At 39.8% G+C, this 27420-nt stretch overlaps 2 protein-coding genes across 8 annotated transcripts; both read right to left on the reverse strand.

Annotated features, from left to right (window-relative positions):
* Nucleotides 1-742: 742 nt before the first annotated feature.
* srpk1a (SRSF protein kinase 1a) lies at nucleotides 743-11920 on the reverse strand. 5 transcript variants are annotated; one of them, XM_029506507.1, is made up of 16 exons: nucleotides 11817-11920; nucleotides 11140-11194; nucleotides 8640-8767; nucleotides 8417-8525; nucleotides 8183-8270; nucleotides 7921-8008; nucleotides 7335-7441; nucleotides 6766-6931; nucleotides 6650-6675; nucleotides 6320-6545; nucleotides 5766-6152; nucleotides 5470-5570; nucleotides 5169-5276; nucleotides 4916-4985; nucleotides 2542-2634; nucleotides 743-2290 (listed from the first exon to the last, which is right to left on the reverse strand). In XM_029506507.1, the coding sequence occupies exons 1-16, from the start codon at nucleotides 11827-11829 to the stop codon at nucleotides 2106-2108; spliced, it is 1950 nt and encodes a 649-aa protein (XP_029362367.1). In that variant the 5' UTR covers nucleotides 11830-11920; the 3' UTR covers nucleotides 743-2105. The 5 variants fall into 5 exon arrangements, 4 of the variants coding, with proteins under 4 accessions (XP_029362367.1, XP_029362366.1, XP_029362365.1 ...); XM_029506506.1 differs by lacking the exon at nucleotides 2542-2634 and adding an exon at nucleotides 3791-3883; XR_003840920.1 differs by having other exon boundaries at nucleotides 2235-2290; nucleotides 2542-3883.
* Nucleotides 11921-14458: 2538 nt separating this feature from the next.
* mapk14a (mitogen-activated protein kinase 14a) lies at nucleotides 14459-27047 on the reverse strand. Of its 3 annotated transcripts, none has more exons than XM_029506369.1 (12): nucleotides 26662-27046; nucleotides 23422-23551; nucleotides 23179-23237; nucleotides 20428-20539; nucleotides 19511-19540; nucleotides 19170-19217; nucleotides 18953-19067; nucleotides 18623-18694; nucleotides 17388-17467; nucleotides 16173-16251; nucleotides 15786-15959; nucleotides 14459-15691 (listed from the first exon to the last, which is right to left on the reverse strand). In XM_029506369.1, the coding sequence occupies exons 1-12, from the start codon at nucleotides 26778-26780 to the stop codon at nucleotides 15627-15629; spliced, it is 1083 nt and encodes a 360-aa protein (XP_029362229.1). In that variant the 5' UTR covers nucleotides 26781-27046; the 3' UTR covers nucleotides 14459-15626. The 3 variants fall into 3 exon arrangements, with proteins under 3 accessions (XP_029362229.1, XP_029362228.1, XP_029362230.1); XM_029506368.1 differs by lacking the exon at nucleotides 17388-17467 and adding an exon at nucleotides 17912-17991; XM_029506370.1 differs by lacking the exon at nucleotides 19511-19540 and having other exon boundaries at nucleotides 26662-27047.
* Nucleotides 27048-27420: the final 373 nt, after the last annotated feature.

The following is a 27420-nucleotide window of genomic DNA, read 5'->3' on the forward strand; positions in this document are numbered from 1 at the left end:
ATTGTCACGATTATTATAGTTTTTCAGAACTATATCTAATGTGTAATTGCAAACTGAGAATTTATCTGATACTATTGTGGGGTCTTCCTTAGCTTCAGTGAACGTTATTACTGACACTGATATTTATCCTTCAATTAGCTGGCTTTCTTTTTTATCAAGCAGCTTTTAATAAAAAAAAATTTAAAGAGGGGCTTACTATATAATAATTAAGATGCTTTAGTATTGTAGAATTGAATAACTTCAGAATTTGTCTCGTTGTTTGTTTTGTGGCTTATTTTAATTCATTATTTGTTTCATTCACAATTTCATATATTTTGCCTCAGCACCTTTGAGCCAAACCATAAGCTCAAGGAATCGAGTCCAAGCTGCATGTCCAACAATATATTAAGTGCTCTTGCTTTCTCTGTAAATTTAGTCTTTGCCTTCAGTCCTCACTTCGGTTTTGGATGAGATTAGGCGAGAGCACAATTAATCGAAATTATAAAACGCAGGTATGTGAAGACGTTTCACTCTTTTTCAGAAAATCCCTGATGTGTCTGAGACCTTCAGGACCAGTGCGATGCACTTTAAGAGTACTCAAGGCTGAAGACAAGAATCCTGAAAATTATACAGCTTAAACTATCATTTACATAATCATTTACATGTGGGTAATTGGAACTTTGTCTTTTACTGCTTCATAAATCACATCATGTCAAAAACTTAATAAACTCAGAAAAACAAGCTTGACACTGTCATTTTGCATCTTATGAACATCTGTTTTATTGTATGGTGTGTTTATTCTGTGTTTGTTTTACAGCTTCGTAAACTGACAGCTCACACAAAATCTATACTCTCGAATCTGACACTGGTGTAACTTTTGTTTTTACCTAGCCCTCAGCAGATACATGGGTTACTTTGATATGATCGGTTTTGAGACACCATTACATAACATCAGATCTCACCATCTCTGTGGTAAAACATTGACATTATTGAACAGTTGGCCATACATACAACTGAGCTCAAACACATCATCCATACACTTTTATTAAAACACAGCTACCCAGCTAAATAATTTTAGCTAAGATATAAGATTTGTTAAAAACTGTACATAACTGTAATATACATAAAGGCAAACTCTTTGGTACAGATATATACAGTTTATTTTCACTTTTTTCCTTTAAATTGGGCCTCTTAAAATTGAATGTTGAAATCTTTCAAACACTATATTCCTCAAATCTAATGGGTGTATGAGAATACCAGCCTCCCATGAGAATGAAAGATCTCATTTATTTTAATTGACTAACCACACTACATACCAGGTGATAACAGATGTGTAATGGCTAAACAATATGACCTATGTCAGACAGTGAATGTCTCAGTAACAAACTGGGTTCTGTCTGTCTGGAGAAATGCTGTGAACATTACCACAGTCAGTGTAAATGCCAGCCCAGTGTGCAACTTCCTAAACCTACTTTACAAATACAAAAAAATGAATACCTTACATGTGTAAAACAAGATAAAGTAATTATTTCCTTTTTTAAAAAGAACAGCAATGAAAATGCATGAAGAAAGTGAAAGCAGTTTCTTTTTAAAAGGGGACAAAAATGACCAAAAAAAAAGGCTACATATCCTTGGTTCGTTTGGGTTTTAGTGCAGGAGTGTAACAATCAAGGATGAGTCACGAGCAGTATAACAACAGGTTCGCTTAGTTGGATGGTTGATCAGAGCACAGCAGTTGGAGCCAATATAACCACGAAGAATTATAATCCACCAGATTCCTGACGTCATCACACCGACAGAAGAACCAACAAGTACAAAGCAAACATACACATAAGCATTAAGTTCAATAACAAGAATATAAGAAATGGGAAAACAAGAGAAATAAATATTTTTCTGATATGCCCAAACTGGAAAGTGATCTGTTGCAGTCTCTGGAGAAAGTGAGAGAGAGAGAGAGAGAAAGTGAGAGAGAGAGAGAGAGAGAGAGAGAGAGAGAGAGAGAGAGAGAGAGAGAGAGAGAGAAAGAGAGAGAGAGAGAGAGAAAGAGAGAGAGAGAGAAAGAGAGAGAGAAAGAGAGAGAGAGAAAGAGGGAGAGAGAGAGGAGGTGCAAGTGCTAGAGCACTCCACTAGAGGGCGAGCCATGGGTGACGCAAGCACTCTGCAGCTGTGGCTCTTTTCTCAGGGATCAGCTCCAGCATGGGATGCAGGAAGTCAGTGAAGCACTCAGCTTCTTCACGGGGCCACTCGTACTTGTCGATGAGCACCTCCAACAGTCCCCACGGCTTCAACTTTGTGATGTGTTTCAAGTCGCCTGCAAACAACCGGACATAAACAGCTGGTCAGGGCAGGAAAGAAGCACGACCAGCATGTGAACTCAATAAGTCCATGAAACAAAGAAAATATTGAAACTCTTGTGTTTTCCCCAAACAGAAATATTTTTAATGTCTAAAGTTAATGTGTAAAAGGTTTTTACCCACGATAATTTAAGTTGACTGAAGTTGTTATTGAGCAAACTGAAAATACTCACTGAAAAGCATCTAACCGTGACAATTTTTGTTTTACCTTTCTTGGTGAAAAAATCCTTGGAATATTTGCCGGTCATTATGAGTTTGCGTGGGACAGTCCCCAGCAGCTCAATGATCAGTGCTATATGGTCTACACAGCAGTAAAAGGGAGAGGGAAAGACAAGACAAGACAAACAACAGATTCATCAAACCGTGTCTCGGTCACAGGCCCAGCTCTGGGTGTGTGGATGGAGGGCTGAAGAAGAGCAGACCCAGAACAATAGCACACACATGAGCCGGATTTGTTGGACAGTTTGGAGAGCACAGACCAGCAGTTAATGTATAAAACATGGTGATCCAACATTATATGCCTTATAAGGGTTTTCTGTCTTAGAAGTACCATAATGGGCCATAAGTTACCTGTAACATTGCAGTAGATGCTCTGTGATCGGCCCTTCAGTAAGAGCTAGTTTATATAGACTACTTCAAGGGAGAAGAGAAAAAAAAAGAAGAAATCACATAAGTAACATGATTTTTTCTTTTTTACTTAAATCTGCTAAAGATATTTTTATAAGTTAAATCATAATTTTTCAGAAACATAATTTTGATATAATCGTAGAAAAGTATACATCCAAGCACTAACGTGGCATCTTCAAATTGTTTGTTTTGTCCAGCAATCAGTCCAAAACATATTCAGTTAACAATGATGTAAAATTGTGGAAAAAAACTGAGGCAGGCAGGCTTCTGCCCTTCAGACATTCTCATTATACGGAATCCCGACCAAGTTCTGATGTTGGAATCACTTATGGATCAAATGTGTCTCCCAGAGTGTGAAGTATTTGGTCAAATACACTGAGCATTTTTTGATTTACTCAAATATTTTTTTAATTCTTTTAATAATTAATAGAAACGCTGCAAAGAGTTCAACATGTTCTCTTTGCTTCAATGACTCTATTAGATAAAGTTAAAAGTATTTGATAGTATTCGTTTTAGGATAATGTTTGGCTCTTACACCAAAAATCTGGAAAATCCCCCAACAGGGATCAATAGTGTCAAGTATCCGGCCAAGTCCTCTGGCTACAACTGTGGAGCAGGCGAATGTGCTTCTGCCAGGCAATCTTTGCCAGAACTACTGTGAGTTGAATCAATGTCTGACGGGCCTGTGCAAAGTTACTGACTTTTTTGCCTGGTGGTCTGTGCAAACCAACAGCTTTGGTAGAACTGAATGAACTGAGAGAAATCTTGACCCTTCTCCAAGCCGTCCATCACTGCTCCCACAGCGGGCCACAGACAGAGGGGTTGCATACCTCTCTTGGTGAAGTATTCCTGTGAGTATTTCCCACTCAGAGCATAGTGACGAGGGATTTTACCAAGCAACTCAATCATGAGAGCAAGATGGTCTGGAAATGAGGCACATCAGAGGAGAAGAGGGAAGGCAAGAAGTCACAGAGAAACCGTTTGAGAGAGAGAGAGAGTGGGGGATGACAAATGGGAGAGGAGATGGAGATGGCAAACAGTCATGGAACAACTTATTAGGAACAATGGATGATGACAGCCTAGTATGGCAAAAAGCATACATATGGGTAGCCTCAGTTACTTTTCACATTTACAAACATTTGAATGCATGTAAGCCATTCAATTCATTTACATAAATAAACCATGAAGACTGAACATGAACAAAGATAAGATACAGCCATGCTGAAATGTAGACAGCAGATTTCACTAAAGAGATTGAGAGGTGAGTAAGTGACTAACATATGAATGCATGTGAAAAACTTTCCGCAGAGGTGCAGGTCATCAGCCAATGGACTAAAAGAACCTCAGCACATACCTGACATGTTACAGCAAAAATCAAATAGTAGACACTTCAAGCTAAGCAGCCAGCCACAACAGATAAAGAAAGCTTAAGGTGGAGAAAAAGGAAGCGTTCAGACTGAGTGACAGAGAGATGGAGAGAAGTGAGTGAGGAATGAATTGATGGGCCCCGTGTCCAGTGTGGCAGAAAATGTCGTTTGTGGTGTTAAAAGAGGACATAAACACAGGAATGTTGGTACTCATCATCACATGATTCACATCTACATTTCCTCTAAATTTTACAGAATCACATCACTGTAATGGAGTACCTCAGGAAAGTGAACGATAAAGCAAAGTGCAATGCAACTTCTTATGCAACCTGCTAATTTGCAGCGAAAGTCAATTTCCCATGCAACTTATTATTATATGCATTTGATCCCATGTAACTAAATTACGAGAAGACAAACACCATGAAGCGTTTCACAGTGGCAATAACTAACGCATCACGCATAATGCTAAAACCCTCCTACCAGAAGAACATATATTTAAAAATATTTCAAAATATAGCACTTAGGACTAATGTGTAATTATGGTTGGATAAAACAGAAATGGACAGACTGAGGAAATCCTAGCAGTACCTTCATCCCTGGAATAATCTTCCCCAGAATGTGGTTCAAACAAGTAGTCCCCTGTAGCAAGCTCAAAGGCCTGAGGATACAACAGAATCACCATAAACACAGAGGAAAAACAAAACACTGTATGTGGTATTAATACCCTCCCACAATTTGCTACACTCTCACTCTAATGCTAATGAGGTTTTTCATTTACTACTGCCTTATAATTTTGTTCTTAGGTTTTGATGTAATGCAAATTGATTGACTAATCTCTCACCATGCAGGCTGTGCTCCATATATCAGCTGGTGTGCTGTATCCTGCACCAATGAGCACCTCTAAGGACCGGTACTGCCGTGTCTGTATGTCTTCTGTAAAATGCTTGTGCTGAGATAGGGAAACAAGAGGAAAAAAGAAAATCCTAAAACTATAACGGGAGAAATACTGTATATAGGAGAATCATAAATACTAGAAGACTGAGGTATTTCTATTTTACAAGCAAATGACACTGGGTGTGTCCCTCATGACAGGGCTTCATCTTGAATCAGGAAATCCCTTAGGTCATTAGCAGACTACTTACCACCCAACAAGCATTTCCCAAGTCCGCAATCTTAACCTTGATCTTGTCTGCATTGAGTGGCTCAAGGGGGTTAACTAGCAGGGATCCTGCTGTTAGCTTTCCTGCATTGGACCAGAGACAGAGAGACAAACTCATAAGAATGTGCTGAAAATCTCATAAATCTCAGTTTAGCAATCAATATTTCAGAAGTTCAAACAGCTGAGCCTTTATTAACCATTAGAAGCAGCCTAACGTGAAAAAACAGCTGACACAAATCTTTTTGCAGCCTGTGGATGTACTGATTTTGACTGACTGACCATTTCTCAGGTTTTCCTGGGTTCTATATTGACAGTCTGGTCCATCCTCTCCTTCCTGCAAAATGCTTCTCTCCAGCTCTCCCTCCTCAAGCTCAGAAGGAAGGTGTCTCTCAAAAACTCCACTGCTGTGAGCACCCCTGCCCTCAGGCTCATTGTCCAGCTCATTGAGTTTGGCAGAGTCCACGCCATTGGGGATAGGCTGAACAGGAGACTCGTTGAATTGTTCCTCCTGACTGGCACATTTCTTCGAGGGCTCTGCATTGCCATTGTGTTGGTCTTCATCCCTCCACTGAGATTGTCTCTGCTCCATCTCTACATGGCCATTACAGTTCACTTCAGACAGCTCATCTGGTCCCATCCTCACGAGATCTGCATGCACATTGCTCTCTGATAGTGTAAGGGCAGGAGAGGTGTTATTTTTTTTATTTTGATTTTATTTATTTATTTATTTATTTTTTTAGAATGACTGATACCAGGAATTACATTACAGCATTACAACATTAACCAAGAGTTCATGTTCAGCACACGTTACTCCTATGACATTGGCTTCTTACCCCCTCTTCCCCCGTTTCCGAGCTCCTGCAGTGACACCTGTCTCAGAGGAGCACACACTCGTCCCTTTGGAGACTGTGGATCCTCATCTTCTTCTTCCTCCTCCTCTCGTGTCTCTGTGGTCTTTTCCATTTCCTCCAGGTCCATGATGCACTTTTCCAAAAGCTCTGCCTGACGTTTCTGTTTCTTTTTTAATTTCTTCTTCTTGTTCTTGGACATTTTTACTGCCTGTCAGAAAAGAATACAGGAAATAAAAGGAGGTTTGTATTTTGTTTTGTTGACAGCATATTCATGGAACTCCTTTTAAAAGTATACAGTGAAAAGGGTTGTACCTGTTTGGGAGCAGGCGCTGTGCTTACTGAAAAGAAAATATCAAATTAATAGTAACTGTAATCAAACTCATCTGTTTGCACTTGAATACCTTTATGTGTGCTTGTGTGTCTCATACTTGCAGAACCAGAAGGAGGAGGTGCCCCAGCCTTCTGCCACTCAGTGGCCTCTGCTGCGAGTTTACGGACATAGGGCTCAACAACACTCATCAGAATATTCTCTGGCTTAATGTCTGTGTGGATGATCTGACACTTTGTGTGCAGGTAGTCAAGACCTTGGAGGACCTAAAAAATAAATGCATGATTAATAATGAACTGATGGCAAAGCTTTAATTAATCACTGGTGCTGAAATTAAATACACACAGTAATATTTCAGTCATTTTCTCTTTCTTTTTGTTTTCCTCACAGTTGAAATTTGAGAAGGAAATAGTTGATGCACATGTACAATGTACCATAGAAATTAGTTCTATGGTAGAATCTGTTACCCAAGCCACCAAAACAAAAGCACCTAATAAACACCTAATATCTTGCAGGTTTGACTTGACATTGTTTGTATTTTCAATTGTCACATGTTCTACCCTGACTGGTTTCCACCCATCATTCAGCCTAAAAGCTACATGGCTGCTGTGGTTCAACTGAGTATTCATCACAAACGACCTGCAGGCAAAACTGGGAGTCTCTTGTTACCTGTCTGATGATGCTCTTCACACAGGCAAGGGGCAAGCCTTGGTAATTCGACTTTATTATCCACTTTAATAAGTGATGCCCCAGCACCTCAAACACCATGCAGACATCTGAAGATCACGGCGGTCAAGACATTAACAACAAATTACAAGTACAGGTAAACTGAAAACTCATGGGGAGAAAAATTACTGGACAACTGTGATCTTGTGGTCATCCTGCATGTTCTGTGAGGAACAGCATTATTTAGACTGAAAAGAGGGCAGGTCATGAGAGCACAAACCCTTCGGTGTCATTAGGGAGTCTCACATTACAGTTATAGTTATCCCTGTGGCATTCAGGGGATCTTACTCGCCCAGAGTGTTGTGATAGGTTGAGGCCTGTTTGGGGACACACAAAGGTTCCCTTTAGCCTGGCCAACACCTGCTGTTTACTTTGTTACCTGCACGTAGATCGTTTTCAAGCTAGATCTGACGCCAAAAAGGAAGGATATACTTTTGCTGAAAAGTAAATTTTTTTTGGAAGAATTCAACGTTCTCTCTTCCATACAAAATAAATTACCAGGAAAGCAGTTTTTGGCTAAAAAGGATACGAGTCCCATTAACACCAGAGATCTTGAAGTCATCTAGCAGCTGGACCACCATCTCCCTCTTGGGGTCATCTGGGTCTGAGTTTCTTACCTGAGGACAAGGCAATCAAAACAGGATAGATGCTTAATAATAACTAACTTAACTTATGGTGGGCACACATTAATGGTTCATTTTCTGTTACCATATAGCAGTTTTCAAACATTATGTAGTATTGAAGATTGTCACAAATTGGAAACAAGTAAAAGCCATTGCTCAGTGACTTACAGATCTGAGGAGTTTTATTTCATCAACTGCTGTCTCTGTGTAGTGCTCTGCACTCTTCACCACCTTCATTGCTACAAACCTCTTCACCCTGAAACCACAGAAAAAGTGACATATGCTAACAGGAAGTAATGGAGAGCAACAGTCAGAGTCAGCTGCTGTTGTGTTTGTTATCCAGCTTCATGTGCCAAAAACAAAATGGTGCAGAAAGAATACGCAATAAAGATTTTCTCATACTGGATGTCCCAGGCAAGCCACACAGTGGAGAAGTGTCCCCAGCCTAGTTTTCGAATAACATGGTATTTTCCGTTATAAAGGTCTCCGACTTTCACGTGGTGGTAGCCACCTGGGAGAGAATAAAATGTGACTCAAACAACTGAAACACTTTAAATTGGGCCTGGTTACCCTCAATAATTGGATAAAATGTTTGTGTTAACAGTCAGAGTAAGACAAAACTCACCTTTGCAGTAGTCATTAGGATCCTCCTGTTCCTCATCATCAGAGCCAAGAATCTCTTCGGGTTCCTCAGGCTCCTGGGGTGAGGCTTCTAGCTGGGGCTGCTGACGAGATCTGGGATTGGCTGGCTGCCTAATGAACGAACACAGCAAGCCTTATAGACTTCATTAGGAACAAAGACACTTGCATAGTCTTTCCTGCTTCAGGTGGAGCATTAACCTTGGCATCACCTTTAATAAATTTCCTATAAATAATTATAATGTTGTTATAGTAATACATTTCTTTTTAACCAATGTTTCACTCTAATATTTATCAGCAACCTCCATATAAAGTTAATAACACTCAAATGTAGCTGTTAATTTGAATCCACACTTTGGATTATTTCCAAAGTAAAGCTTTGAGCTTTAGTGGAACTTCTGTGTCTTCATTTGCTCTCAATGGCACCTAAATGACGCATTTTAGGTTGCTATCCTGGTATGACTTGGATTTAATGTGTGGTTAAATCAAATAAAAGCTAAAAACACTACTTACACTCTTCTGTCATTTGAACAACTGTAAACATGTCCAACAACTAAGAAAATGTTTATCCAGTGATTATCTCCATGTCTGCTGTTCTGAGGTTGTTTTTTTTTTCCCCCCACTGACGTCTAACTGCTTCTTTTAGCATACAAAAACCTTCAGTTATACAAAAAAATATATTTTGGATGGACAACCCCTTCTAAGCACTCATCATCTTGTTCATACAGAAAGCTTGTTAAAAATCAAATAAATATATATAACCTTCCTGCCACAACAGGTCAAAGCTGATCATCATATCTCCACAGATTTTACACTTGAGAACACCTTATAAATCATGGAAAGTATTTGGTATGTGGTAATTTTCCTGTATATATCTGCGGCAATTTATAATCTGTGTTTGCCAACAGTTCAGTTGCTTATATTAACTTGAAAACCAAACAACCTGATGTTACTTCCCCCGCAGAAGAGATTAAGCCTGCTTATCACTATGGGAGCCAAGAGAGCTGAGATCACGTTCAAATAAAACCCAAAACTGGTCCTTAGTGTCTCACAAACAGGCTGCTGGTTTCCACATAATCTGCAAATTCATGTCTGATGCGGTTATTTGAAGCAAAGAAGCAGAGAGCGTTTGTGCAGCAATGACACACCTTTGTGTATATTGTCATTCATCCAGGTCATAGTCATATCCGGCCAACAATTGAATTGAAAGCAACTGGACTTAAAATTGATCTAAGAAGATGTTTCGCCTCTTATCCAGTCCTAGTCTAGACTAGTCCTCACTGGATTGACGACTAGCAATGACAAATAAACAGCTGGAATGAATTACTCTATATGAATTTAAACTGTCCAATGATGATGTTTCCACTTGAAGTGCATTTCCCATTAATGAATTACTGCAATTAATGTAATAATGACACACTTTTAGAAAGAATTAGAATTGGTGGCAATAAATTACCCATGCAGTTCTCATACTCTTGCACAGCTCTGCATTGCCTATTGAAAAATGAAGAGAACAATGGCTCATGGGAATATTATTACTTAACAGTGCAGTCAGACACAACTCCATCTAACCATCTTTTTTTAGAAAACATGAACTTTTTAGTGGGCGTTCCCATTTTTTGCCATTGCTCATTACTTTCAAAGTGGGGTCTGCAATCTAGGCTATTCTACGTATTGCATGGAAGATGTTGCCCAGACTCTGACATTAATTTGATGTATATCTTGAGAAGTGATTCAAAACTGTAGTTTGCTCGTACCATGTCCTCAAGAAGGTAGTATTTGCTGCTATTCCTTGTGGTGCTTATTGCAAGGATGGCTGTGTCATGCAAGGGTACTGTCTCAATTTAAATTTTATTTCTTGTACCATGAAATTTATACACCTGATGGACATGCAAGTTTCAGCCATGAAGATGACACTGTCAGGAGATGAGTACATGGAATAGTGCTGTTTTCAGTGAAACACCATGCTTCGGTGGGCTGATGTGGGCTTCTTCTTTCTCTTGTTTTAAATATAGCACAGGCTGTTATGCAACACTCCAGAGGATGCCACTGATGGCATGATCAGTAAATTGTTAGGTAGACCAAAACAATAGGTATTGGATATCAACGCTCAAATGGTCTGCTTTTACTTTCACTTTCACCCCTGCATTCATCTGTTGCATTATCTTAATGCAATAACTGCACTTTGATAGCGGGATGCAGCATTTTGATACTTTAGTTAACATTATTTACAAATCACCAAAATGACTATGCAGGGCTTTATGCATAAAGCTGGCCTTGATCTAGTCTCGAGCATAAGTGAAACCCTCTGTGCTAAATCTGAAGACCTTTCTGTGATTATATTGATGAGCTTTCCACTTCTTCAACTCGGGGTCATTCATAACCAAAACAAGAGTGACAGTGCCAACATGCAGCAGAGGACCTGTAATCAGTTCCACATCTCTCTGTTGGTACCCTGGAGGGACAACACACGTGTGCAGACTCACTTTTTGCTGGTCTTCTTTGCTTTCGCCCTCTTCTTCCTCGCCTGGAGTGCCAAAACTGTCAGGAGAAACCAGTCATCAGTTATCCCACTCTTTTGTCTGTGGCTGCCGTTTGATCTCCAACCCACAGTCGGAGAAACTGAAAAGCTAGATAACGCTGCCGTCTGTAAAGGACACATCTACGCAGCCTCACACAAACTGGAGTCTGCTGTATCATTTTTTGCAGATGCCACCATGTAAATGCATCTGTCACCCGGTCCCGAACCGGAGCCATGTAAATGCACCGATGAGCTACAGCACACTGAGGTGACCGTTCATGTCAAAACCGCGACGTTTCTCACAAACTAACACACCTTGGAGGCTGGCTGGTCGGCCAGCACAGGGCCGGCTGCCCGTGTTTTCGGCTCGTGTGTGGAGCAGAAAGAGCTAGAAAGCTGGAAGTAGCTCGCTAATCCGACCGTGTCCCATTGAAGCTAAAGCTAACGTCTGGAGAGCTAGCGCTGCTCGCCCCAGCTCAACAGTGCGTGACAGACGCCTTCAGTTAATCCCCCCCTCTGAACGGATGCAGCTCGGATAGCTCCACATTTGTGACAACCACGGCGACGTAGAGACACACGAACACACCCAGAGCCGGGCTAGCCCCGGCGAAAGCCGGTCGCGGTGTCGGTGTAGAGATTTACCTTTCCTCTCCATGGCGGCTGGACCCGTAGCGTTAGCCGTTAGCGACACCACCAGTGATCGAATGTTCCACGCATGCGCACTGGCCGGCTCCGCTCAGGTCTCCACCTGATCATCAAAACATCCTGATGCACTTTACTGCACTTTACTGCACCGAGGCCTGCACCGAGGCCCTGCTGTGTCGGTGAGAGCTGCTGGCTCCTCGGTGCGCTTCTTGGGTCAAAGTCTGTGTTTAAGCGATGTGCCACGTGAGCCATAAATCAGATGCAGATTTGATGGCGCAATTTGCAGTGGTGCAAATTCTTTAGACAGGTGCAGTCAGTTGTGCAGTGACTCCAGGACATTTGGGGCCCAAAAGCAAACTCTATTTTTCAGTTGTTGGGGGGTGACACTTAAATGAACTTCAACAGAGGCAAGAGAAAACGAACAAAACTGGAAAAAAATAACTGTCTCACATGCTGATTGTAGTTGTCTAACAAACACTGAGCTGTGACAAATACCTAATGCAGTTGGCTCTCATTTTGTCAGGTGCATATAAAGGCAATCGCAATAATACCTCTTTTACACTCATCTAGCTGACGGCGATGCAGTCATTTTCAGGAAAAGATAATGATAGAATGGGCAGTAGAATATGAGAAGCATGTCATTCTCCCCCCTCATCCAACTCACACAGGAGCCACTTTCTATCCTGCTTTGGGACTAACAGGAAGTGTCCAGTTTCCATAAACAAGAGGCAGGATGTCAGTGGACAGAGACTCTTCGAAACTCAGGTTAAAGGTTGCACCTTTTGTAGGATGGCAACTGTAATTAATAATATTAATGTCCTCAGTTTTTGATGACTTAAATTTGTTTTTCCACATTTCACTATCAAATAAAACAAACACCAAGTATCTGATGCTACAATTGAATGTATTTTTAAATTGACAAATGTAAATTAGAATATTTCTATTGTTAAGTAGTTTGGGTCTCTACCTTAATCAGAGGAAGTGATCAGCCTGCTACCTACAGCATAACTTTATTACCCTATATTTGTGTAGTACCTCTAGGAGGACACATTTGAACCTTTACTTCTGACCATGGTTACAGTATTTTGGCATAAACTTTGTAAAAGGTGAATTGATGTTTTAAATGTTTTGTGTTCATGTAACCCAACCCAGCACAAGATACTAAACAGCAGGGAAGATACATGTCCAAAATTTGGTTATTTATAGTGCTGTAAAAGTATTTGCCCCCTTATTGATTTATTACTTTTGCACCTTTGTCACTCATGCCATTTCAGATCAAGTAAACTTAAATACAAGTTTATAAGATAACTCAAACACAAAACCCACAAAAAGTTTTAAGCAATTTTATTTATTAAGAAAAAAAAAAGCCAACTGAACCTACATGGCTACATGCCCCCCAATAACCTAATAACTGGTTGAACCCCTCTTAGCAGCAACAACTGCAGTCAAGTATTTGCGATAACTGGCAATGAGGTTTTTTTTTTTTTTCTCCAATTGCTGTTGAGGAATTTTGGCCCAGTCTTCTTTGCAGAATTGTTTAAGGAAAAAAAAAAAAAAACTAAATTGGAGGGTTTCCAAGCATGAACTGAACTTGAACATGAACTTTTAAGGTCATGCCACAATGTCTCAATTGGGTTCAGGTCTGGACTTTGACTAGGACACACCAAAACCCTCATTTTTTTTTTTTTTTTAAGCCATTCAGAAGTGGACTTGCTGGTGAGCTTTGGATCATTGTCCTGCTGCAGAACCCAACGCTTTGGGGATCATCAAGTAGTTTGGCAAAAGTGAGACAAGTCTTTGTTCTTCTTTTGTCAGCAGTGGCCTTCGCCTTGGAACTCTGCCATGCATGCCATTTTTGCCTAGTCTCTTTCTTGAGGTTGATTCAGGAACACTGACCTTTACTGAGGCAAGTGAGGCCTGCAGTTGTTTCAATGTTGTTCTGGGTTCCTTTGTGACCTCTTTGATCAGTTGCTATGCTCTTGGGGTAATTATTGTAGGCCAGCCACTCCTGGGAAGGTTCACTACTGTGCCATGCTTTCTCCATTTGTGGAGAACGGCTCTCACCGTGGTTCACTGGAGTCCCAAAGATTTAGAAAAGGCTTTGTAATTTTTTCCCGGACTGAGACATGTCAATTACTGTTCTTTTTATCTGCTCCTGAATTTGATTGGACTAGATTGGCATGATATCTTGGGTTCAATATAGCCGATTTCACCTTTTCAGACAGGTTCAATTTAAGGGATCTCTTGATTTGAAAGGTCTGGCCGCAGTCGGGCCTGCGTGTGGCTATGAAATTGAACTCAGCTTTCCACAATATGATTAATCACAGTTACCTCATCATTTAACAAGGGGGGAATTACTTTTTCCACACAGGATCATGTAGGTTATCTTTGTTTAATATTTCAATTTGTGCGATGACCTGAAACAGTTGAGTGTGACACATGCAAAAAACTAAGAAATCAGGAAGGGCGCAAATACTTTCTCACAGCACTGTATACTGGATTTTTCTCTTGGTGAAAATCTCTCATATTAATTCATTCATTAATACTCCTGGTGAAATGTATGAATACCCTTCCCACTGAAAAAAAAAAACATTTTTAAAGAAGGATGAAAAACAATTAAAGACAATCAACAAAATTTGTGTCTCTTAAAAATAAGTCTTTATTTTGTTAAACAAAGGTCTGAAGATAGTAGTTACTCTGCTGGACTGAAAATAGTATATGGGATCTTAAATTTGTTGTTTATAAATACCACCTCCACAAAGTATAAATACATCTATAATCCCTCTTTTACACATTTAAGCAGTATTTCTATTGAAGGTTTCAGCATGACACTTAAAATTCCTGTAAACCAACAACACACTCTCACAGACTCACGCAAAATCTTTCACTGATGTACATGCTAAAAGTGATTGCTTCACAACATAACCACAATAAGATTTAAAAAATATGGCACAGATATATACATATTTTTGAGCAGAGCACGTGTCCATGCATCTAAATGAATATCTTGGTGCCTTGTTGAAAAGCACCATCTTTAAGCTATAGAGGCTCAGAGTTCTCTGTGCAACTGAAATATGTACAAGAGTCTCACAGGACACTTAAAACTACCTCAACAAACATAAAACATGAAATGTGACTGGTGCACACTAAAGGTCAGTGACGACATAGAGCAGGCACATTCTTAATTTGTCACATATCTAAAAAATTCTGTAAAATCTACTTCGGTCAAAGATAGGAGCCCTTCAATGTCATCTCCTTAAATACTGGAACAATCATGGCAATAATTGGATCAAAAATCATGTTACAGACAGGGGGCCCACTGCTACCTGTGACAGAGTGGCAAGGTGAGTGGGAGACTGGCTTTCTTTTTTTTATGACTGATAGATACAAATGCTTATTTATAAGTTAGTCAATACAAAATTTAAAACAGAAAACAGCACAGCTATAGGTCCAGGTGATTCAGCATCTCAGAGTCACAGTGATGAGTCATTAAAGTCTGAATTAAAAAAAAATACACAAAAAGAACATTATTTCAGCTATTGGCAAAAATTGGCATTCCCCATCATCGGCACATTGACATTAGTGGTTTATAAATGAGCGTAATTGGTCGAGCTTCTTCCATTCCCTGTGCTGGAAATGAGATCTTCCAAAGGCTAATCAAAAGAATGGTTTACCAATTAATACAGACGGACAGAGGTTGATAGGCACACTGATACAAGTATCTGAGAGGTTGTTTAACACTAATGCGCATGTATGAGGTTTTCACAAATTTGTCTGACGCTGGGGTTGATGTGGGTCTCTCTCTCATTACTCCATTTCATCCTCATCAAAGATAGGTGGCTCAAAACTACAGACCTCCTCGTAGGTTAATTCTGCAAGAAAAGAGGAAACGTAATGTCAGCACATGTTAAGAGTTCCTCTTAGAATTCATGAATGTTTGTTTTTTTTGTGTGTGTTTTTCCATACGTTTCCACCCTTCAATCAGCAGTTCACGGCTCTCAAAGCTCTGGTCATATGGCTCTGCTTCAGGCTCGTCATCTGGGTCATGGTACTGGGCGAAGTAGGGGTGGGCCAGTGCCTCGGCTGCCGTTATCCGCTTGTCTGTGTCCAGAACCAGCATCCTCTCCAAAAGGTCAACCGCTTAAAAAAAATGTCAAAAGGACTTGAGTTTACAGAGTCTCTGATTTACTAAAAGTTTTCTTGTCATGTAGAGTTGCTTTGATTTGAAACCAATACTACCAACAAAGAGTCAGGGGATTTCAAAATTTTACTGATTACTGATTGCTGTTAGCAAGGATTGCCTCATAACACAGCACAGCAGATGTTGAGTAAAGTTTGGTTTTCTGCTGATACCTTGTGGGTTTGCACCAATGAACACATCAGCAAAGTTCCTCTTGGGCATGGTTGGCAGGGAGCTGATGTAGTTCCTGGCCTGAGGAAATACATACAATAAATCAAATGTCAGCTTCCACCAGCAGCAACATGTCAGCTACAATCAGTGTAGCTCATATTCTTTCATGCTTCTGATCCAATTCAAAGTACCCATACACTAAAGTCATTCAACAGTTGACTAATATTCATTGGATTAATTTCCTTAATATATTTTTTGTGTATAAGAAAATAATTCCACTTGTACTGTCTCCATGTGTGTTTTTGGTTGAGGTGATAAAGTTTCAGGTAAGTTTTTCTTCAAGGGTTTCTGGCAGCCTGAAGTGAGACACAAGCAGTCAATAACTCATACACAGCTGCTGTTGATAGCCTGTAGCTCACAGCAAAAAGTGATTGACAGCCCTGACATGTTGCCTAGCAACAGTATGATGATAACCAAAATAGGAGCTGCAAAAGTAGTGTAGCGCTCTTAAACACTTAAACAATGAAGTGTTTATGTTGCAGGTATTTTTAATTTACAAATTAGATCACAAATATTCTTGAAAATTAAAAATGCTTGGAAGACAAAGATCCTCAACTGCCCTGTAAACAGAAAAGCCCTTGTTCCTCTTGAGTCCTGTGAGTGAAGACTGGAAGTTTTTTTTAATGTTACAGAAACCGAGAAACCCCTAGAAGGTATATTCTGTACTACAGAAAATGTTGGTAGTAAACGTCTCCCCAACAGTCAATTTAGCTGCGCGCACATTTAACACCTAAGATATTTGGATCCCACTACCAAAGAAATGAGGTAACACACAAATACTCACACGTTCAGAGGTGCTTGTTTGGTAGTTGTTACAATCACATGCAACAAGCGTGTCAGAGCAACACACAAAAATACTTTGGCTAAAGTGGAAAATCAAAAACTCTGACCCTTATAGAAGCTCTTCTTGCTTCTTACACCCAACCTGACCAAAGTAGTGATCCTGTCATTAATGTGACCAGTAAAATGCTGACCACATGTTAAAAGATCTCTCAGCTATAATACAATATTACTGTGTGTTCATTGATATGGATGTAACATTATCATAGTCATTTGGGGAGCTGCAATATAAATACAGGATACTGAGCAAAGAGCTGAACTTTAAAATAATAATGGAGAGTGCATTACAGCACACAGCGAATGTGGATGCTGCTCACCTCATGGCTGGGCATCCTGCTTATTAGAGATGCTGGGGGAGTTCCTGTCAAACGCATTATCTGCTGAAGCTGGTTTATATCTATGAAGCTTGTGTCAAGGGGAGTATAGCGACAGAGCAGAGCTGATCAAGAAGCTGCTTCTTATCTTAACACTGTGTGGCCAAACTCTAGACGCACAACAATGTTATGATGAAAAGCAAATGCACAACATTAAAACGCTTAAAAGCACGTGTCACAAAAGTTAAGAGGAGATGTCAGATTGAGTAGAAAGAAACAATGCAGTACTTTGCATTGTAGTTGGTCAGTGAAAGTCAGGAATCAGTCATCTGTGCCATAATCTCACAGCAAGCACCATCCTACTAACTCGGTTAAAAGAGGCAGAGAGCAAGTCTAAATCCATGAAGCTGAAGGATGAAAACATGCTGTCATTTAAAAAGCAGATATATCAAACAGTTGTACATCCGTGGAAGGTTTAGAGGAGAAAACTGGTTAGAGCAAAACCTTGCATAACTTTGTGAACTCACACACTCTGAAGATATTTTCATCAAGAGCTCAGGCCCTGGCGTTCCGACGAGCATCATGATTAGCTTCAACTGATCAATGTCTATTAGCACACGGTAAAGGAAGACCAGACACTGAACAGGGGAAACTTGAATCTTCAATTGTTGTAAAACTTATAAACTCTGTTTGCAAGTAAATTTCACTATAGTTGCTGTATGTTTCACACAGAGAGGAGCAGAGGAAAATTTTAAACCTGGGAAGAAGCATTAGTCTGAAAAGACTGGAAAAGGGAGAGAAAGATAAACATTTTCAAGCACAGACACTGCAGATTGATAGGCTCATACAAACAATGGCAGAATGTGGACCTGAGCCAAAAATGCATACTGACATTGTAGGAATAGTTGAAGCAGGCCAGTAGACATTACAACATTTAAGTAGAAGGTATGTATCAAGCCAAGAGCAGAGGGAGGAAATGGATTCTAAATGTGTCACATTTTCTATATAAAAAGGTGAGGCAGCATCATGTTGGAAGAAAAAAAAGCAGAACTGTAAATTTTATTAGGTGGACACAACATTTCAACTTCTGCTGCTACTCCCCCCCCCCCCCCCCCAAAAAAAAAAAAAAAAAAAAAAAATTATAAATAAAAATAAATCAGTCAGTCAATGTGCATTAAATCTGGTTGATTTTTTTATGTAAATGCTGTTAATCTGGTACTTGAAAATGAAAAGGATACGGTCAGTACCAGGAAACAGAGTTCTTCCAGTGAGCAGTTCTGCCATTATACATCCCACTGACCAAATATCCACTGAAACACAGAAAGCCAGGACACAAACATCAAGTTTATCTTGACAAAACTGTGCACAATCACTTCAGATACAGCAGATTTGTAGGCACGTAAATGAGAAGAAAGTGTTAAGTCATCTGAAACTGTATCATTGTTCTGGACTTTGTCTCAACAGAGAAGAGTAGATGTTTTTCCAACTGTAAATTTTCTTGCCCTCTGCATTTGTTAGTTCAAACTGTTAAAAAAATCCTCAGATATCCTGTACGACTCCGGTTATACCTGTCATGTTGTAATGCATCCAGTTCAACATGATCTCTGGGGCTCGATACCAGCGTGTGGCCACATAACCGGTCATCTCATCATCAGTGTGCCGCGCCAGACCAAAGTCCAAAATCTAACAGAAATTTAGTTCAGAGTTAGTTCAAAAAGTAGGATTGTTTTCAAAATATTCACAATGTTGGCACTGACGTTTAAATACGAGCAGAAGTTCACTGACCTTAAGCTCACAGTCTTCATTAACTGCCAGATTACTAGGTTTCAAATCCTGGAGAGAGAAAAGCCATTAACTAAAGTACAGCTGATGGGCATAGCTGTAAATAAACAACACATCTGTAATCTTTTCATGAAAAAAAAAAAAAAAAAAAAAAAAAAAAAATCTCAAAGTGCTGCAACACTAAAACCATATAAAGCTCAGGTCCTGTTCACAACTTCCCTTTCACATTTGCTCAAGCCTGACCAAGTGAAAGTTGTCAGAAACCCCATCCCATTACAGTAACACACAGAGTGACATGGTCAAAAAAAAAACAAACAAAAAAAAAAACCCATCAAACAACTTACTCTGTGAATGATATCTGCTGAGTGGATATACTAGGGAGAGGGTGGAGAGAATGTGTTTTAAATGAAAACATCATTGATTAGCCATTGAAAAATTGTCAGAAGCACATCAGTACAATGTAAAAATCATTCAGCTATCCAATGATCATTAGCATGACCACTTAAAGAGTAAAGCTTCATTTCATGCAATAGGCTCATCGAGTTAGAAAAGCTGTTGTTCAGACTGATACTACTCTCAAATCTAGCCATCCCATATGTGAAGCTTCAGCTAAAAGATGCTGAGAAAAAAAAGACTTGAAAGGAGGGAAAACAGGAAGTGACACTGTGTCTAAAGGCAGCAATATCTGTTTTAGTGGTGGTGACAGTGAAAAGTGCGTTTTAAAAGGTGCCAGGCTTTGTGGGCACAGGGAATTTCTGTGGACTTCTTGCTGTCATGTTGCCAGACAACCAGGAGAGACTTCAGGGCCACGCTTGTGAAATGTGTCTTGGTTAATTCAGGCAAATACACTTAATTTTGTGTATTCTCACCAGGCTAATTTGGTTAAGCAATTTGTGGTGTGATTTGTAAATCTTGCATATAGTTATCTAAATGAGTAGTGTGCTCTTATTTTGAAATGATGGCAAATAAGCAGAGTCTTGATAACCATGATTAACACTCATATGACTGGCTGAGTGCTGAGAATGTGATTGCAGGTGCATGTTGGTGTTGCAACATGTGGCAATCACAATCATTGACGTGGTTTTACTGAGTTATAGTTATGATAGACACAACCTAAATAACTAGCTGTTCCTGGTATGGATTGTGGCACATATAATGGCAGATATGAGAGTAGGATCAATCTTATATTCTATTTTAACTCCCATCAGGAACACATCAGTATATTTTCCAAAATCTCCAAGTATCAATTTAATAAGCCCACCTTTAACCCTCGGAGGATCTGGTATATGAGGAACTGCACATGGTCATCTGTGAGTTTCTGACATTTCACTATGTTGTTGAGATCTGCCCCCATTAGATGAGTCACAAGATACCTGCCAATCAGAAAAGACAAAAAGTTACAGCTATCAGAAGGTACATAAACGTCTTCCCACTTCATAAAAAGTTAGTTTATATAAATTATTATTTTTGCACTTCCAGCCTAATTTTCCAGAGATATTTGCAGACTGAAACTAATTTTCCATATGGCTTTAAGAACTTAAACCGGTTTAGCTGCTACTTCTGTTTACTCTCACTTCTCTCCAGGGAGACTGGAAAGCCAAGCCCTCTGCAAATGCAATGTCGTTTAACAGCACGCCCAAATAAATGGTCTTAATGGAAACACATCAGTGCATAATTCAGATCTAACCCCAGAGCTTTTCAAAAATGCTCAAATAGCTCTTATGGAAGAAAGCAGGAGCATAATGCTACAGTAGCAGTTCTACAGCCAAAACACAACACACAGAGCCATGTGCTGCTTCAACAGTCTGTTGCTCAACAAATTTCATGAATACTCTTCTATTCTCACACAGTATGAAGGCATTAAAATAGCAGCTGGGACCACGTTGCAGAAACTTTGAATCTTAAATTTAAACAGGAAAAGAGTTAAATGTCCTGACTCGTTAGTTATACGATATTGCTTGACTCAATTCAATCTTATCTCAGGTAGGGAAAACATGTGGCCTTTGTGTGACCCGTTAAAACAGAAGATTAAGAGAGTAGTCAGTCCAAATATTATCTTTAACTGGGAGATAAGTGAGAGAGGAAAGGCTAAGATGGCAAACAGATGAGTCTGTCTCTCTTAATGAATATGCCATGCCTGTTGACATTGAGTTGGTTGTGTAAAAGCAATAAAAGAAAAGTCAGATTGAGAAATCAAGGTAGTTATTTGATGGAAAGATACAAGTCAGGACAGTACAGCAAGTTAGGAAAGTTTATTTAAGAGTTTGTGAAATTAGGAAGCTGTCTTATGGTACCTTAGGAAAATTAACTTAAGGCTAGTTTTCCATATAAGGGTTAGGGTATAGAATTACCATGGGTAGAACTTTTAACATTTAAGAAGCTGTGCATGAATTTGTTTTGAGCAGCACACACACAGGGACAGACTCTCTCGCTCATTCGTCTTGGAAAAAAGGGGATATAAATAGTGACCTCTGTTTTCCGCTCTCCTATAGAAACAGGAGCCCTGCTGGAGCTGTGAGGAGCCTTACTGCTGCGTTGTGACTCGTCTGTATTTTTAGAGCTGGAGGGGAACCACATTCACAGCACCTGCATTTCTGAGATTTTTCCTGCATATCGCACTGCTGCAGAACACTTTCAATATTCTAGTAGATGTGCAAAGAAAGAGGAGTCACATTTCTTTCTGACAACCTATGACTCAACCTTTATTCTTATGTGTAGTGGCAAGGCACAAGACTGCACGGTCCACTTGTGACCTTGTGTTGCTTTCAGTCCACCGGGACATTAAGGGGACATTGGTGGAGGAGGATTGGTCATCTTGTGAGGGCTTCCCTTTCCATTTCAACTGCCAACAGAGACCCTGCTACTAAAGAACGGTTTACTACTACACTGTGACAAAAAATTTTCAGTGTCCTATGTCCAACAAGGGATATGCTTCTATTCTGCAAAACTTATCTTAATATCAAAAGGGCACTCAGCATTCAGTCATGCACCTCAGTCACACTGATGACTGATTTAAACAAAAGAAGTAAAACTGATGCAGCAGAACCAGTTATTGTATTGAAGTTAAAGTCCTCCTCCTTACCAGAACCTGGTTCCTCCACCTGGCCTCTCTTTTGTCTAGGATGCAGTTAAACAACCAGCAGTGCAAGATTTGGGGAATTTTATGCTATTAGAGCTTGAGCCAGAGAGATGGGTGAATCAGACTTTACACAACTTCTCCGCCGCCCTAGAAGCCTTTTCACAATTTTTTAAGAACATGCATTAGTTCTGTTATAGTCTGCAAGCAGATTCTGACCTGCCAGCAAATTCACAAAAGATAGAAATTTTAACTGCAGTTCAATTTTCATTTTAGCTATGGAAAGGCTATGCAGACTCATTGGAGAAAGAAGAATTCAAAGAAGATGACCGTGGAAAGGATAATAACTGCACCACACCACAGCCCTTTGAATCAGTCCCAGATGTTGGTGTCTAGTAATAACTTCAAGTTTTTAACAGAGGTGAATTGTCATGTCAAGCATCAAGTGAAATCTACCACAATTTGACTTTCAGACAAATTTGTTAGTGTGTACAGAGAAGGAAGAATCTCACATTCCACACACGACGGGGGAGGCAGCACACACTTTTGAGGAATGAGTCACTGTCTAGCTGTCCACTTCCTATTTCCAACAACTTTCAACGTCAGCAAAAAACTACCAATTTTCCAAAAGCAAATCAGTCAGAATTTGTGTCACAAAGCTAAAAACCAAGAGAAAGAAATAACTGTTGCAAACGCCCAACAGTGAGTAACTAACACAGTCGACATTCTATGACACATTCGTCTGCGATTGACCTGCTGGCAGGCCTCCAGGTGTTTCCCAGCCAAAGCTACGATTGTCTGCTGCAGAGAAATGTAAGGTCGCAGTGTGTAGAATTATGCAAAGGTGCTGCTGAGGTGACACCCTGAGCTCAAGACAAAGATCAGAGAGAATAAACTGGGGATTAAGGAAGCTATTTTAAAGCAGGGTTAACTTACACATCAGTAAACTCCTCTAAAGAAGTAGCTGGGGTAAACACATCTAGGAGGCCAATTACCTGCAAAAAAAAATAAGGAAACAATTTTCAAGTTAGCAACAACAAAGGGAAGCATTTGAAATGGAATTTAAGAGCTTTGATACCAACACACTATCAAACATTTTTTAACATACCCAAGCAATTTTATTTTTCATATTGTTTTACCAGCAGACAACACAAAATAAATGGAAACAAGTTTACTCACGTTTTCATGTTTCATGTGCTTAAGCAACCTCAGCTCTCTGTATGTTCTTTTGGCATGAATGATGGACTGAAATGGCCGGGAGAGTTTCTTCACAGCGATCTTCAAATTAGTCTTCATATCACATGCAGAACTGTTACAAAAGTGGGCAAACATGTAAATTTAAAACTCATCAGCAACAAGCAACTTACATGCAGTCATTCTCCATAACCAAAATTTGTGTCCTGAACATTTAAAGTAGAAATAAACTGGTAAAGCAAATTAGTCATTCGTAGGCCGATGAGATGAAGTATGGCTCAGAATGGGCTGAGTTTGCGCAACATGCCAGATTAGGTGCAGTGAGAACTGCTGAAGGCTGAGGGAAAAGGGTAACATCAGCAGAAAATGTCATCTCTCAGCAGAGCAACTCTCCCTGCTATCTGTCGTGCACTCTGAAGGCTGACTCTCCTGAAACTATCACAACTTTTACCCCCAGCTCTACCCAGCGCATAATTTTGTCAGTCGAATGGATTTGGCTGTTCAGTATGAAGATTCCATTATCCGTTCCATGTTTTTCCCCACAGACTATCTAGCGATGAGAAATCCATTGGCATTAGTTTCAGTGATGATTTCAACTACATTAACAAACAAAAGCAACAGCATAGAACATAGCATTTAGCATTTAAAAAAAACAAAAACAATTAAAAAAAATCTGCAAGATGCAAGATTTGAATCGCTGATATATAATGTTGAGTTGCTGCATGAATTTGTTGGAAAAATGGGACAAACAGCACACATTAATTTCTGTTTAAATCAAACTCTTATAGCCTGCTTCTTATTTTGCTGAAAACTTGGGTTGCTGCTTGGGTTGAAGTATCTCAGTCGACTGGGGATTCAAATAAATTATTCCATTCATCAACCCTTAGGGGTCAACCTGACAGAACTTTATCAAGGGGATTCGTGCCATTAATCTTTAAAGGAAAACATCAACAGAGATGTGAGTGCACCTGTGTTAAACTATAAATACATGCAAAAGTAAGACCCGAAGGTCTAACAATAATTTCACAAATCCAAATAAGAAAAATGTATTATCCCCCCCCAAAAAAAAGAAGAGGAAGAAGATTTAAAAAAAAAAAAAAAAAACATGCAACTGGGTGATCAGTTTTGAAAATATGAGTCAATTATCAAAAGCAGGAAAATGGTTTTCTCTCTGGTCATAAAAAAATCTCATTGCAATTATTTTGTACTGCAACTGCAGTCTCAGTGGGAGTTGTTGTTTTCACATAAAAAAAACAACTAATAAATGATTTTTGTTGGGGTATGGAGAATATTTTTTGTGGCTTGTACATTGTTAATACAATAACTACTGCAAAGCTAAAAATGCACAGCTATGTTGTGACATATTTAACTTTTATTAAAAAAGTGCTCTTGCAAAAACTAGAATATTGCACTTGGTCACATTGCAATTCATAAGGCCACAGACCAAAACACAACCATATTTAGAATTAATTAAAATATAGGCAGTACAGACTTCGCTGTTTTGATGGTATTCCATCTCCCTCTACTTGTATAACTAAATATGGATGATATTGTGGCTCAGTAGGTTGAGCAAGCCACTTGATAATCACAATGGAAAGAATTCTGTCCCTGACTGTCCTACTGTCCACATGGACTCCATGCTGCTCCAGATGGTGAGGCTTTGCATAGTAACTTGTCATCCATGTGCAATTGTTAATGAGAGACAATACAAAAACTACTTTGGGTAAAAGCGAGTGCAGCATACAAATGCGGTACATTCACCAATCGTGCTGTTGCATATTATTTAGGGCACAGTCCACCATGTAAACAATGGCAATACAAGTCAGTGTGCTGATGGGGAAAAAAAAAACAATCATACTGGTGACCAGCCAGTAATCTGACCAGCAACAGATTATCACATTGCCCAGCAACAGCACAGCTGTCCACTTCCATTTGCAAAACAAACATCTGCTCACTAAATCAAGTGACTGCTGACAATGTTATGTCCTAGAAAGTATCAGCACAACCAATTTAAGCAACACAACAAAGCAAGGGGTTATTCAGTCAAATGCTGATATTCTTGCCATGAAACAGTTTAAGAAACCCCCCCCCCCTTTTTCACCATGCTCCTCTGATAAGAGACACAAAACTGACGAGCCAACTTGTACTGTGTGTGCAAACGGCTGTCCTGCTTATGTTTATTATCATTACTAAACATTAACTGTAACATTTCCGAAAACATTTGGTTGTCAAAAAGGTCATGACAATGTGGGACCACATTGACAACCAGGACCAAATGAGATATGAATGACAGGAAACATGTCTTTTCCTGGTTCTGCTTTCTTTCTTCATTTATTTATTTAAAACACAATTTATGTAATAATTTAGTGAATTAATTCACTGCTGTTTATTGGACCATTTGTGTATGAGGTCAAACTCGGAGATAGTCAAAACTTCCTTTTAGGTTTTTAATGGGAACATAAATAATCTGCAGATTAATTAATAAAAAAATAGTTAGTTAGTTGCAGCTCGTTTTCATTCAACATAATTATATTTCATATTTATATGAAGCAGCAATAAGACAAATATTGTCACATCTAAAGCTGAGAAGATTAATTGATAATGTGATTATCCCATAAACAGAAAAGTACATCTTAGTCATTGTTCCAGCAAAAGACAAAACAGTAGCTCTTATTTAAATATTTAATAGTAACTTGGGGGAGTGGTTAAAAACAAGGACGTTTCACAACTTCAACTCTCTCCTTTCACCTTGTGAAACTGAAAGTTAAAAAGATATATATCGTTATTATTATCATCATTATTATAGCGGTGTTATTATTTATAGCCTGACTCCATCGTCAGGTATCAGCAGCTGACTGATAATATTTAGTCCCAGAACAAGTGAAAACAGACACTGATTTGTGATCATAACACGCCAAGTCTCGTCATCTTCGTCGGGAGTTAAATGTTGTCATAAATGGACAGTTTCCAGCTGTGTGCAACATGAAGTTACACAGGTTACCTGCGGCTGGAAAACACGGAGCAGACGCCAAGTGGAGCAGTTTTTTGCGGGTTTTTTTGTGTTTTCGTGTTGTTGAAACACCCTTCGTGACTCCACCTTGTTAGCCAACAGTCACGACGAGCTAACGCAACGCAGGCCTGCTCTAAATGAATGGGGGCTTAAGTTTGGAGAGCAGGCTGCAAAACGCGCCCACAAACTTGGGAGGGGAGATAAAAGTGGCTTACCAAACGGACCCGTAGGCCCCGGAGCCCACCGGGGTCAGGTTCTGGTAGCGCTGCGGGACTTCCCATATGGTCTTGCTGACCTCCTGTCGATAAAACACTGGTCTCTCTTTCTGCGACATTCCTGCAGAGCCGACCACCGACTGCACTTTCTGCGCTCACGGAGGAGGTCCGAGCTCAACTTTCCCCAAGTCACGGAGAGAGCAGCAAAGTGAAATGTTTCAGGCCGTCAGAGGACCTGAAGTGCTGTAAAGTTTCGGTGCTTCCGTCTTGCTAATTGTTGCAGAACCACCGTCTTCTGCCGACACGTTTCCAGACCTGCACGTCGCTCGCTCTTTCTCCGCTTTTCGCCTCCGGGCACCTCCGGGATTTCACTGCTTTGCAACACGTCGTGAAGTCTCGCGAGAAAGTTAATTTGGCAGAGCCGATCGGACGAGACCTCACGGCTCTGAAATCCCCGCTGCTTTCAAGTGCTCCCGAAAGAAATCCGAAATAACAAACTTCCCCTGTACGGTTTTAAAACGACAGCCAGCGGTGGAGAGAGAATGGGTGAGTTTAGTGAGTGCAGCTACTGCACCCCAGTATCATTTTTAAACGCATGTACTTAGTTATTGTACTTATATAAACAACGTGGCCTTCTTTTTTTACTCATTTTTACACTTCACGATGTAGTGTAATATGCAATGAAGACTGGCTATTGCATGACTAACTAATGCACACTTGCGACATTAATCCTAGCAAAGTATGATTATGTTTTCTAAG

This window comes from Echeneis naucrates, chromosome 7 (genome assembly GCF_900963305.1).
Source record: "Echeneis naucrates chromosome 7, fEcheNa1.1, whole genome shotgun sequence".
NCBI classification, from domain to species: domain Eukaryota; kingdom Metazoa; phylum Chordata; class Actinopteri; order Carangiformes; family Echeneidae; genus Echeneis; species Echeneis naucrates.

What these genes read in the sequence shown, in the direction of transcription:
- mapk14a (XM_029506369.1), bottom strand. Translation starts at nt 26,780, where the DNA reads ATGTCGCAGAAAGAGAGACCAGTGTTTTATCGACAGGAGGTCAGCAAG. An exon ending in ATGAAGACTGTGAGCTTAAG is followed by an intron (nt 19,068 to 19,169) that starts GTCAGTGAACTT and finishes AATTTCTGTTAG; the next exon opens with ATTTTGGACTTTGGTCTGGC. An exon ending in CATTGGTGCAAACCCACAAG is followed by an intron (nt 15,960 to 16,172) that starts GTATCAGCAGAA and finishes ATTTTTTTTAAG; the next exon opens with CGGTTGACCTTTTGGAGAGG.
- srpk1a (XM_029506505.1), bottom strand. An exon ending in AAATAAAACTCCTCAGATCT is followed by an intron (nt 8,009 to 8,182) that starts GTAAGTCACTGA and finishes CCTTGTCCTCAG; the next exon opens with GTAAGAAACTCAGACCCAGA. An exon ending in CGGAAACGGGGGAAGAGGGG is followed by an intron (nt 6,153 to 6,319) that starts GTAAGAAGCCAA and finishes TTACACTATCAG; the next exon opens with AGAGCAATGTGCATGCAGAT.